This window comes from Oryzias latipes, chromosome 5 (assembly GCF_053564925.1).
Source record: "Oryzias latipes strain Hd-rR chromosome 5, Olatipes_Hd-rR_3.1".
NCBI lineage: Eukaryota > Metazoa > Chordata > Actinopteri > Beloniformes > Adrianichthyidae > Oryzias > Oryzias latipes.
In genome coordinates, this window is record NC_136241.1 from 29,359,841 (window position 1) to 29,372,789 (window position 12,949).

General features: G+C 38.2%; 1 protein-coding gene across 1 annotated transcript in view; it reads left to right on the plus strand.

The window, feature by feature from the left end:
• The window catches only part of LOC101159910 (caM kinase-like vesicle-associated protein), a 41,146-nt gene extending 32,408 nt beyond the window's left edge, over positions 1–8,738 (plus strand). Inside the window, exons 10-11 of the mRNA XM_023955164.2 lie at positions 592–679; positions 3,238–8,738. Of these exons, the coding sequence (XP_023810932.1) occupies positions 592–679; positions 3,238–3,564 (415 nt within the window). The 3' untranslated portion in view covers positions 3,565–8,738. The remainder of the gene's footprint in view (positions 1–591; positions 680–3,237) is intronic.
• Positions 8,739–12,949: the final 4,211 nt, after the last annotated feature.

Below are 12,949 nucleotides of genomic sequence, written 5' to 3' on the forward strand. Positions count from 1 at the left end.
AGAATACATTTCTTATAATTGCCTGCCCCTTTTAAACATTGCAACATATTTACATTTCTCACACCATCACCGTCACCTGTGCTCAGATTTCACCATATACAGTTCAAATAAACACAGTAAATACATTCTATTCATTTAGTACATACATTGCAAACATTCCGTTCAACAGTCAAGTTTGTACAATCTCATTTGTTTAGCTTTATACATCCGTTTAAATTGAATAATATTTTTCAGCTTTTTAACTGATTCTCCTGGGAATTCCACATTTTTACCCCTTCTATAGACAAACACTTTTGCTTCAGTGTTGTTCGAGCAATCTGTTGTTTGAATCTGGGTTTAAACATAAATAATAAGTTCTGCAATTTGATTACATCTTTAAGTTTTAATAAGACTTAATGAAAAGTTCATTTGTGTGATCTCTAAAATTAGCTTTGTGAATAATTTGAAGAGCTCTCTTTTGTAATGGAATACTTTTATAAAAGTTTTGATCAAAATAAGTTTCATACTTGCAGAAGTTTGCCAGTCATGGAAGTAGAACAAATTTATGCAGGGGAGTACATAAGGTCTTCATTTTTTTTTTCTTGAATGCAGGATTTCTGGTGGTGCAGCTTCAGACAAGAACATAAAGGAAAACGTGTGCGCTCAAATAGAAAAGAACTTTGCCAGAGCCAAATGGAAGGTATGATTTTCCTTTATAGTTTGGGAGAATGCAGAGTTAACTCCTCATCGTTTGTGCCGTCCCTGAACATGGAGGAATTGATTTTCATCATCAACACACTGTGAGCTGAAGATAAAAGCTGCAGGTCTTGAGGCTTTTCATGCTCATGGAAACTACTTAGTACAAATGGATTACTTGGAACACAGTTTTGTCTCTTTCTGTCGTATTGTGATTTTGTTTTTTTTCTGGTTCACAGTGCATGTATGTAAAACAAAATTTCAAGATTATGTTTCAATGTTATGTAAAACTATTGTATTTTATATGTTAGTCTTTCAAAAGTAATACAGTAGTGAAAAATGTGAATTTAACATGTATATTTTTAAGAAAAACTGAGTGAATTATCTGATAATTGAACCACTTCCTGTTAGAGGTAAGGAACACCATTTCACTAGGTTTTGATAGAATAATTAGTAATGGAGTTAGTAATGAAATATTCATACTGCTTGTTAGGATTTTTTGGGTTTCAGACAACTTTTATTTAATAAAACATGCACCGGGTCAAATTGACCCAGGAACATCATCTCTGGTCCTCACAAATGAACATAACAGGAGGGTTAATCAAATTTTGCAAACACAAAAAAATCGTTCTTGGAATTTTTAGATTTAAAATCTGGTATTTGCACATCAGAGCTCCACAAAAACAAAAAAAAAGATTTAGCAAAATTCAGAACTGACATTATCGAGATTTGGAGGTAAAATGCAATTTCTTTACACATTCTCTCCTTTACTTTGTAGTTTTGCACGTTTTACCATTTTTCATTTGTAAATTAGTGACACATGGGTGAAAGGCTTGCAAGGTTTGTAAACACCTGTTCACTTGCTTGTGTTATTGAAGAGGAGAGGAGAGTTCGGGCCTTTCATTTTTGTTGACGGCTACTTTTTGCTGTTTTGGCACCACTTTGTCACTATCATTTTCTTTGCTGTCACCTTTTCCTGGCCTTCATTTATCAGGTTCATCAACTCAGGCAAATCAGATTTATTATTTTCTCTCACTGTTTTTGTGAAAAGAAATAAAAACACAGAGCAACAGAATGGACGGTGGAGTATTTATAAAGCAGAATCCATCAGCTCCTCAGGAAGCTTAGACCTGAAAGTCACCTCAACAGTTCATTTAGCATATCCTTCTGTTTTGTTTGTTCCAATTAAGGGTATTGTGAGATTAAATGTCTTGCCTAGACACAATGTCTAGGCTGAGATTTAAACTCTAAACAGTTGGCAAATTAACAATAAAAGTTTTGGTGTCAGCTGATAATTGTGTGAGAAGACCTGCATTGGTTGATATATTTCTGAATTAATGAGGTATATTGTATAATTGTTGAACACAAACAGATTCAACATTCCAATTAAAGAACCCTCACCTAAAACCGAGGTGTCCAAACTTTTGCAGGAGGTAAGGTGAGGTTATATATTTTTTTAAGGGACCAAAAAAGGCAAATCAATAACTTTTTTAAAGTTCAATATTTCAAAAGAAATACATATTTAAAGGGGCAGATGGAGGAGAATCTGGAGATGTGCTCTGGAATGAAGAGGACTGAAAGTGTGCCGCAGCAAGACAGAGTATCTGTGTGTGAATGAGAGCGTCTCAAGTGGAACCGTGAGGTTATAGCGACAGAAGTGAATAAGGGGGAGAAATGCGAGTCAACACAGCAACTAAGAGTTTTGGGAAGGAGTGAGGATGTGTCTGCAGGGTGTGGTTGGAACGAGTATAGCAAGTGTTCAGTTGGGATGTCTGACAAAAGAGCATCAGTAAGAGTGAAAGGAAAGGTGTAGAGGACTGTGATGACTGCAGCCATGTAGTTGTTCCACACTTAAGTGTATGAAACTTATAATTAAAACTTTGGATTTAAAGATCCTTTCCAATCATAATTTGATCTGTTGTAAAAGTGTTCCCAGTGATCTTTTAATCATGATTCTGCTGTTTTTAGCCAGAATAAAAAAAAGAAAACGGTGTCATTTGGTAGGACATAGTTTCTGCAGAATAGAAGAGTTCATGAGGAGTCTCCTCTTGTTTACCATTTTTTCTTTGTTCACTCTCTCTCTCGCTAGCTTACAGCCCCTCATAAATCCCAAGCTAAAATTAACGGTGCAGCAAAAATGGCGAGCAATGTCGGAGCTATCCAATTGTACAATTCTGAGCCAGATGCCAACTCAGACAAGGAAAATGAAGGCGTACATAGATCTATTTGTCTATAAGTCAATGCATCAGAATGAAGCGGAGCAGGGAGGCTTTGGCCCGCCCATTTCAGTTGTTGCGTCACAATTGAAAGCTTTTTCAATCAGTGTTTTTTTTTATTGCTGCTCCTGATCTATTACAATTTAAATAAATAAAGAAAATACTCAGAGCTGCACTTTATGTTAAAAACACTTCATTGGAGTGGATTTTCCCAACCTTCTAGTCTAAGAGACTATAAAAAATGACTTAGTTGTAGACATTTTTGCATTCTTTTAAATAAAAAAAATGGTGAAACAGTTTTATTTTTTATTATTTGTTACATTAAATCATTATGTGTATTTTACAGAAAGCTGTGCGAGTCACCACCATCATGAAGAGATTGAGAGCACCGGAGCAGAGTGAGTCCAAGCCAGCCACCCCTGCATCTAGCCTCTTGGCTCTGCAGACCACCGCCAACCCTTCTGCACCTACAACAGCCGCAGTAGAGGGAACCCCTGCTGTCACAGAGCAGCCGGTTACAGGGGAAATGAGCCAACAGGTGCAGCAGACCGAAGCCGCAGCATCACCAGAAGAACCACAACAGTTGCAGGAGGGTGACCCCACGACTCGCTGCAATGGTGAAGCATCGGCCACGCTTTTCACTGCTGGAGAAATTGCAAAGGAGCAGGGTTAAAATTCCCACCACAGCCTTGTGTAACCTCTGCACCAACCCGTTTCTTACTGTATATTAGCTGCTAGCATGGTGACACTGACTCTGCTTTTCTTTCACTTGCAGCTTTAGCGTAGTCTCATGGAAACCTTTCCTGAGTGATGCGTTGCATTGGCTGTTTGGATTTTATGACGTGATTATTTCCACTGATTTTCGGTGGGATTTACAGTTACCATATGGAGCTCATGATTTACAGCTAAATTAGTGATTGTAAGGAAAAGTTGACTTAATCAGCAGAAAATTAGTTTGATTACAATTTAAAAAAACAGTTTGGGGAAACCTCTGCCCACCAATTTAGAAATGAAACCATTTGTTATGAAAATCACTATAAAGGGTTTTCTGGCCAAGCTGGCCACCCTCATGCTTGGATAAGATTATTTGTATTTCACATTGGAAATACATGTTTGCTGTCTGATAAGCTGCCAGATATTGTGCATTAAACACTGCTGACATTGGTGACTGGGAGCTTTAAAACCCAGAACTCTAATTTTTGAATGAGACAGCTTAACACAAAAAGCACACTCAAACACTAAGTCCCTTTGCTCATTTCCTGCTCAGGAAGCAATCTCACGGTGTAAGTGTAAAGACTGTACATAGAAACCTTTGTAGAAGTAGCTATCACTGCATGCATTCTTACTCTTTGCTGTTTACGTACTCCCACCTTATACATTTCTACTAGGCTTGTCTCAGCGCTAGTCTCTGTTTCCTAACCCTATTGCCTTGTTAACGCTAAAGTTCTTTTTGAGAAGGACAGCTAAATAACATTACTGTTACCCTATGCCCTCGCTGTTATTGTAAGTTCCATCAGCAAAAAAAAGGTTTGATGTATCTGACTTTATTTGTAGCTTTTGTCTAAACTCATTGGAGGAGACGACTTTATTCAATCTGGACCCTCTTCTGTTTCTGTGCTTCATGTCAGACTGCCTGTGCCAGACATTGACTGAAAAACCACTCATGTCTTAATATTTTAGTGAAACCTTTTGATAAAAGGGATGCACCATCCTGGCTCTGTGGTGGCTGAGGTTATCCTGGCTTTGTTTAGCTGTAAAAAGAATATGATAAGGTATTCATTAGACACTGTTTATCATCATAGAGCTTTTATTTTCATATATTTTTTAGTTGGGTCTGTAGTCCCCTTGAGTATTAATACTTTGCAACAATTACAGATCTTGATATTCGCTCTTGAGAAAGTTTAGCAATATTTGACTGCTGCAAAAACTGTGAATCTTGGTGTCCTTTTAGATGCAGTCCATGTATGTGTAAGTCTGTCAGCCGTCTGGCCCATAGGAAACCCGGCACATTTAGGTTGTGACTTACAATTGCTGTGCTGATTGATGAACTGTGACACACACGGAAACAAGGTTTTAGTGCCCGGCAGCATGCCCTGCAGGTACAGACTCTGTTCAATTATCCAAATAGTTTAAAGCTGGATCTTTGGTTCTGAGTCAAACTGAACACAACTAAGTAAAACCCATGAATTCTGCTGATGTTTTCCCTCATAATTGTCCATTGTTGCTTGTGTGGCTATTTAAACACCCATAAATGCTAGATGACAGTTGTTGTTTTTTTTGCAATGAGCAAAGCAGACAGCATGCCAACTTTAGTACAATATGCTAACTTGAGCTGTGGGGTTGTGTTGCCAAAACTAGACAACTGTATTTGCAATTGACACAGCTGCATGATTCTTACAGAGAGAGCCTACAAGACAGCAACATGCTAACTTAAGTGTTAGCCAGCTCTCCTCAGCTTGTCTTATAAAATCTGTAAATGCCAGATAACTAGATTATGATTTTTTTCTATTATGCTCTTCTGTCACTTTTTAAAAGTTATTTGTTTAGAAAATATGTAAACACATCAAGACATCTACAAAAAAGTACCAGAAACTCATGGAATGGAGTTGTACCCTATGCATAATAAAGAAAGGTAGCCTACCAGTTCAATGCAAGAAAATAGTATCACTACGACTGGAAAAGAGTACTGTACTGTTGGGGTACAGCGTCCTAGCAAAATGAAAAGAAAAAAAAATGTAATTAAAGTTTTGGAAAACTCAAAACTAAGATGGATCAAATTTAATCTTTACAGCATGGGACAAATAAAAAACTCACTCATTCAAGATCAAGCTGAACAGGGGTTTTTGAATGTGCTTGTAGCATATGGTGTTAGGGTCTGTCCCTACCTGTTACTAGTGCATGCTCACAGTTGGAAGAAGCTTGGTGTGAAATATCGAAGCAGATCAAAACAACAAATCTTGCGGATTTTGCGCCAGATTTTCCTGTGTATTAAAGTCTTGGTGTCATAAAATAACGGCCAGACAAACCACAATTATCAACTTCTCCTCCATAATCAACTTTCAAACAGTTGCTATAATTCAATTCAACTTTATTTATATAGCCCAAATTCACAACAAAAGTCGTCTCGGTGGGCTTTGTAAAGGTAATTGAAAAAGTTAAACATAAAATCAAAAGGATCATCAATACATAGAAAATAGAAATCAATAGGAAAATAGACAGACTAAGCTAAACTGGACATCCCTGCCCTTAGACCCCCCCTTCGCGGTAAGGAAAAACTCCTGAAAAAAAAAAACGGATTCCGGAGAAAACGAAGAAACCTCAGGGGTGCCCACATGAAGGAGGGATCCTCCCCCAGGACGGACAAGCGATTTACCAGAACTCACAGAGAAGAACTAACTTATCTAACTCTACAACTAAATATTTAAAGTCCAGCAGACGAGCTTCATCCAGCCCCCCGGAGTTGGGTGGACAGTCGGGGGCATGAGTCGAGCCGGAGACAGGATCCGCAGCCAGGTGTAGGAGCAGTAGTAAAGGCAAGCCAGAGACGAGGTACACAGTCAGGTACAGGAGCACAGAAGAGCCAACTGGAATCTGGAAGCACTCCCACTCCCCAGGAGAGGAGAGGGAAAGAGGGAGAGAACATGAATCGCAGTGCACCAAACAGAGGGAACTAAATGATAAATAATGATCAAGAATAGAGAAGAGAAGGAAAGTAGAAGTAGATGAGAAAAGAGGACAGAACCCCAGTGCACCATAGTTACCCCACCTTCAACTTCTAGCAGCCTACTAACAACTAATTGCTATTGTTATTAAGTTTAATTTAAACACATTAACATTAAGTTAAGTAATCTCAGAATACTAGCTAGTCTGATAATAAGCCTGTCCAAAGAGGAATGTTTTCAGTCTAACATACGCCACGACCAAATCAAAGTCCCTGATTGGTCAAAGTTCAATGGGTTTAAGCTTTGGCGTGCGCACAATCGTTTAGTACTAAAACCCAAGAACTGACCAGAAAAAATTGTGTAGTGATGCGTGGGCATGTGAGCTTTGAACCCAGAAGCCTGACAGGGACATATACATGTGTTTATACAGACTTTCATTGAAATAGTCCATTGTCACGTCTTTCTGAGCCCAGTGTGAACATAGCATAACTCTCCAGTCATTTGGACGAAGTTTCCGATCTCCCAAAGACTGTTTCAATCACACACAGATTGGTCTTCGGCTCTGCCCTCATCCTCTTTATCTTTCTTACCACTAGAGTCATTCTACACACCACCGTCTTATGCTGTCTGGCTGTACTCAATCCAACCATAATGTTGGAGTCGCTGATCTCTTTCGGATTACAATTTCTACACAAAACATAATCAATTTGACTGCTCCTCCCTTCATGTTTAAGTCTTATCTCCACTCCCTCCAATTCTTTCCAATACTCCTCTCTTTTTATTTTTTATTTAAATGTCTTAACCGCTGCCATGTCCATTCCTTTAGCAAACTCCATCACCATCTGTTCTTCTGCATTCCTGTTGTGAACATTAACCTTCTCCATCTCGCCTCGTCACCTATGTTTCCTTCACCCACATGTCTGTTAAAGTCTGCTCCAATCGCATCTGCCCCCCCCCCCCCCCCCCCCCCCCCCCCCCCCCGGGCATACCCTGGATAAACTCATCCGTCTCCATCCAGAATTGTCTCCTCAAGCTCACATTCTACCACTAACAACATTCCAACATCTCATCTCCAACTTCCAGCTTCTGACTCTTCATCTCTAGAACATTAGCAAACGTCTCCTTCAGGACCACTCTACTCTGTTACTCTTGTAATGATAGAACAGCTTGAACAATCTAAAAGCCTTGCTCCTTTTCCATTTGGTCTCTTTAACACAACAAATCTGCTTCTCTTCTTTCCATCAAGTCGCACAACTTTTCCCTGTGAAAGTCCAACATTCAACATGCAAACATGCATACCAGAGTGCTGGAAAAGTCAGCCGGTGGTGAAAAATCCAAGAGATCAGACTCATCAAAGAAGATGAAGTATACGTTTAAATTTCATCCTGTCATAGTTTTTCTATGTTAAATCAGCTTATATCCATCTGTTTGGTGATATCATTAATAAATAAAATATATTAAACAGTAAAACATTCGAATATGGTGAGATATTTTAAAAGCAATCATCACTGATTTTTTATTTTTTATTTTCTTTAAAACAGTGTAATTACATCCTGTTATCAGAGCAACATGGCAGGGCACAATTGAAACTGGTAAAAAAAGACACCAGAGTTTAGAAACCGCAGATAATAGTTGGTGAAAATTTCGGAATTAGCTAAAGATTGAGCTGGATGAAGCAAAAGGGTTTGCATGACAGCATGTCATAAAGCATGTAAAAAAGACAGGCAACTGTAAATTTTCAGAAAAGGATGAAACGTTTTTTTGTTTTAGCTCAAAGTAATGAGGATGTTCATTACTGGCAAAAACTGGCAACATGGAAACACAGATGCAAGATGTGGCTCGCTGAATGGAAAGTGCTGAGACCAATTTTACTTATCAAAGCTTCACTTCAGTAAAGAGACTTAATCAGATGGATGTCAGAAATGTATATGAAAGGAATTTTTTACATTATTATTTGATTGGTTGACCAAAAATAGATAAATTCAGAAACCAATTTCTATTCCAGCACTTTTCCTACAGTATTTATTGTTTTTATTTTCATTTTTTCATCCACTTACAGGATTATGAAGGTACGATGTTTACCAGGACCACCTGCAGGTTCTGTACCGCACTTGTGAGCTCTGTAACTTACTTGTTTACTGGCTTGATGATTTTGATGGTAATAAAACTGAAGTCATCTGTTTAATAGTGTTGTGTGGTTTATTCTATCTATCACAGTCAGTAGACAGAAGGTGCAAAGCCGCTTTTTATGCAGGATTATTTTGAGAAAATGTTGGTAAAGAGCCTGCGTCATCACACTCTGTGCTGCACTGGCTCAATGAGCACAAGCTTTGCTGCCCATCTAGTGCACTGGGAACTCATGATACGGAAAAATCCCAGGAGTGTCGTTTTGTGACATTTTCCAAGATGCCTAAATTGCAAGAATGTTGAAATGCAGCTCTGTCTGCCCTTAAGGTTGGCGAGGGTTTCTCCCTCTTTTAGTGACAATTGTGCAGCTCTTCATGTGAGCACCAAAACTCAAGGGATCCAAACTCAGTCTCTGTGTGTGGATGACTCTATTAAGAATGTCAGTGTAAGAAGAAGAAGCTCAGTTTGCTGCTTTTTTTAGACAAACATGTGGAGATGGAAGACCATGGAGCAAACGCCATCTTCCCCAAGAAGAAAAGGGAACTTCAGAAAACATACACTGTCTGTTATGCCACTGGAATAGTTTTATTGCTTTTATTTGAAGCTACTGTCAAACTGAGATGTCAGATTGAGACAAGTTAAGCCTCAAGTTGGTGGTTAAAAGAACAAAACAGTCTAATCTTAGTTGCCATGCATAATATTGTCACTAAAGGTCATTGTAGTAAAACAACCAGTAGGAACACAGTAGTAAACCGACATCCTAACCTCATGTCCACTTGTGGCGTAAAAACCGATTGAGCTGACAGTACTATCATATATCAGTGAGTTTAGGGCCACTTCTGCCATAGCATCCTATGTTTTGATGATTTATTGAAGAAAATGTATTTCTAAAACTGCAGTGTTTCTATTGCAAAAAAGTGCAAATCTTTTATCTCATTTCATTTAGGTGGTAAAGTGTTTAACCCTGAAATGATTTTCACTACAATGAAAGCTGTGTTAGACAAATACTATGCTTTGAATCCTCCTCTAACCCTTGTACTATCCTAGGCACTTTAACGTTGGGAGTTGGGTCATCTAGACCCACTAGACAGTGCTCTGAACCTATTTTCTTCAATGATTTGTGAACCTCACTGGTGTCCATGGATTACATGAAATCTTTCCACCTTTATCCACCTTTGTCATGGTAGGGAGAACACCTCAATGTAAGGGTGGGGTCATCTAAGACAGCACAAGGGGTAAGGACAAGCACCCAGTGTTCAATAGCTCTTGGGGCTTTATAAACTATTTGTGAGCACACACAAAAACATTCACTGAATAAATAATAATTCACTTTATTTCATACTCGGGTGCGGTCCATAGAAGAAGATACAAATTCAACATGCATAATAAAATAAAATTAAAAATTAAAAAGAGTATAATCGCTGTATCCAGTGTTTCCTCAGGTGTAGCGGCAGGACATTCTTTTGGGATCAGTCAGAGACATGATAATTAAATTCTTAGATTTGTCCAGGCGTTCCATGAGGGTATATGTAAGCTTACGTAGTAGTGCTTCACAGGTGGGGATGTGAGCATCCACAAACAGCTGACTGGCTCTGTACCACCTGGGCACCTGTAGCAGAAGCCTAAAAGCATCGCTATAAATCATTTTCTGCAACATGAATTCAGGTGCAGATGTGTGTTAATGTCAAAACAGAAATGTGAACAGCAAATCAAATCTCAAATATTCCAATAAAAAAATGTGCCCATTGTTATTCAACCAACTGACCACTAGATGTCCTGCTACACCAGCCTGCACCACCACAATGCGTCACCTACAGCAAAGAACAATCTAAAAATGACAGATTTGAAATGTAGTTAAATCCTTATTTTTAAATGGATTGGATTTATCTGCGCTTTTCAAGTCATTCAAAGTGCTTACATTGTGTCCATTATTCATTCACTCCTCATTCATACTTGGTGATGGCTGCCCTGGGGCAGACTGACAGAGGCGTGGCTGCCAGTTCGCGCCTCTGACCAACACCGGTATCATTCATACGCATTCATTCACCAGCAGAGCCACACTGGAGGTAAGGAGGGTGAAGTGTCTTGCCCAAGGACACAACGACAGTTGGTTTGGGGGAGTGGGGATCGAACAGCTGACCCTTCGATCATTGGACGACCCGCTCAACCGCCTGAGCCACTGCCGCCCTATTTCCAGGTAAACGTAATGTTAAACAGAAAAACAGCTTTCTAGAATGACCTGTCAGTCACCACAGATGGTCTTAGTTTCATAAACCCATTAAAAGTCTCCCAGATTTTATACAAGAATTAAAATCAACAACAACAACAAACAAAAAAGGCAGGGCCTCCCATAGTGGGGGGTACAACCATTACAGGGGGAGGGGTAAATAAAAGCACACTGCTGGCATAGTGGACATATTTTATCAACAGGGCCCAGACAGGAAGGTTACAGTGGATACAGTGTAAAGTAAGGCTGTAACCCTTGTGCTATCCTAGGCACTTTAGCATTGGGAGTTGGGTCATCTAGACCCGCTAGACAGTGCGCTGAACCTTTTTTCTTCAATGATTTGTGATCTTTACTGGTGTCCATGGATAACATGAAATCTTTCCACCTTTATCCACCTTTGTCATGGTAGGGAGAACACGTCAATGTAAGGGTGGGGTCATCTAAGATAGCACAAGGATTAAGTAGGAGCGGTTCTAGAAATAAACTAGCAAAACAGGGGTCTACTAGTAAATACAGAAAATACATTCATGGATGTCACATAGATCAGCATTTTAACACACGCCGCTAAATACCTCAAAAGCTTAAAAAAAAATCACTGCCGATTTTCGATGAACAGGCTTTTGTATTTTTAAAAAATGTCTAACTCTCTCCCTTAAACTCTTATCTTTTCTTTAAATAAGTATGCATATGAAGAAAAAGTTAAAAAAAGGATTACTTCTAAAAATTACTTTATTTCACTAATTCACTATATAAAAAAAAAAAATATATATATATATATATATATATATATATATATATATATATATATATATATATATATATATATATATATATATATATATATATATATATATATATATATATATATATATATATATATATATATATATATACAATATATGAGAAGACATTCAAAAACATTTGGGGTTTAATAAATTTGCAGCTAGGTAGCTCGGTTGGTAAGGTGAGAGACTACCACGCAGGAAACCAGTTTCGTCATTGTTGATTCCTGGAGAGGAAAGAACAATGGTACCATGGTGCTGGAGCAATTATCATATACCAAATAAAATATTGTGTAAATAGAGTTAAACTGTCAGATAGCGCTACTTTAGAATCCTTCTATGTGCAACAAGATGCATTTCCAGTTTATCACGCATGTAGTTACTATAAATATCCTTCCATTACTCTAACAAGAAGCTGAACATTAAAAAAAAAATCAAACCCTCAAATGGTCACAAATAACAAACTAATTAAAGATGGCATATATAAATAAAAACATAGAAACAAATTACTTCCCACTGCTAAGGTTTCTAGTTAAAAAGTTAAGTGCAGACCAGACAAACTGGCTGTTTTTAGGCTTGAATTAGAGACCTATAAGAGAGCCATTCTGATATCATTCATTTTAATATTGGATTTTATTCTAAAGTTGCATTTACAAGCAAATCCAAGTGATCATGCTTTTAAAATAATAAAATTTAAAAAGACCTATAGTCTAATTTTTAGGGTAAAAAAATGATAATTATGGTTTTGCTTTCAAGCCAAAGACTAGAAAACATGAGAAAGCATCGTTTGGAAAATGGGAGGAGTCATTACTTTGAAACCATACTGGTTTAGAGACACCTAAAGACAAAACATCCAGAGCACAAATATAGGTCATGTGACTTTTTCAGACAAAAACTCCTCAACTGCCAGTCTCAACGCTGTCTCTAGAGGTAAACTGTATCAGTTCTGGTGAAAACATCAAATTTAAAAAGCATTCAGCACACAGGAAGCTCCATGCAGAGAAGAAACTTCTTTACAATCACAGGGTCTTTGAAAAAAAACCTTTCTGACCTCAGGAGTCCACACAACGGAGTTTGGCTATGAATGCTGGGATCTCCACAGTCAGTTTTGTCATAGTGTCTATCAAAAATGGGGATGTGAGTAATATATAGAAAAAAACTCAAGGAGTCTACAAGGAGATTAAATCCTGGTGTGAGATGCCACATAACCTGGTTGGATCTGCAACTTCTTCATTGTTACACCAGCTTCTAACTTCAGAT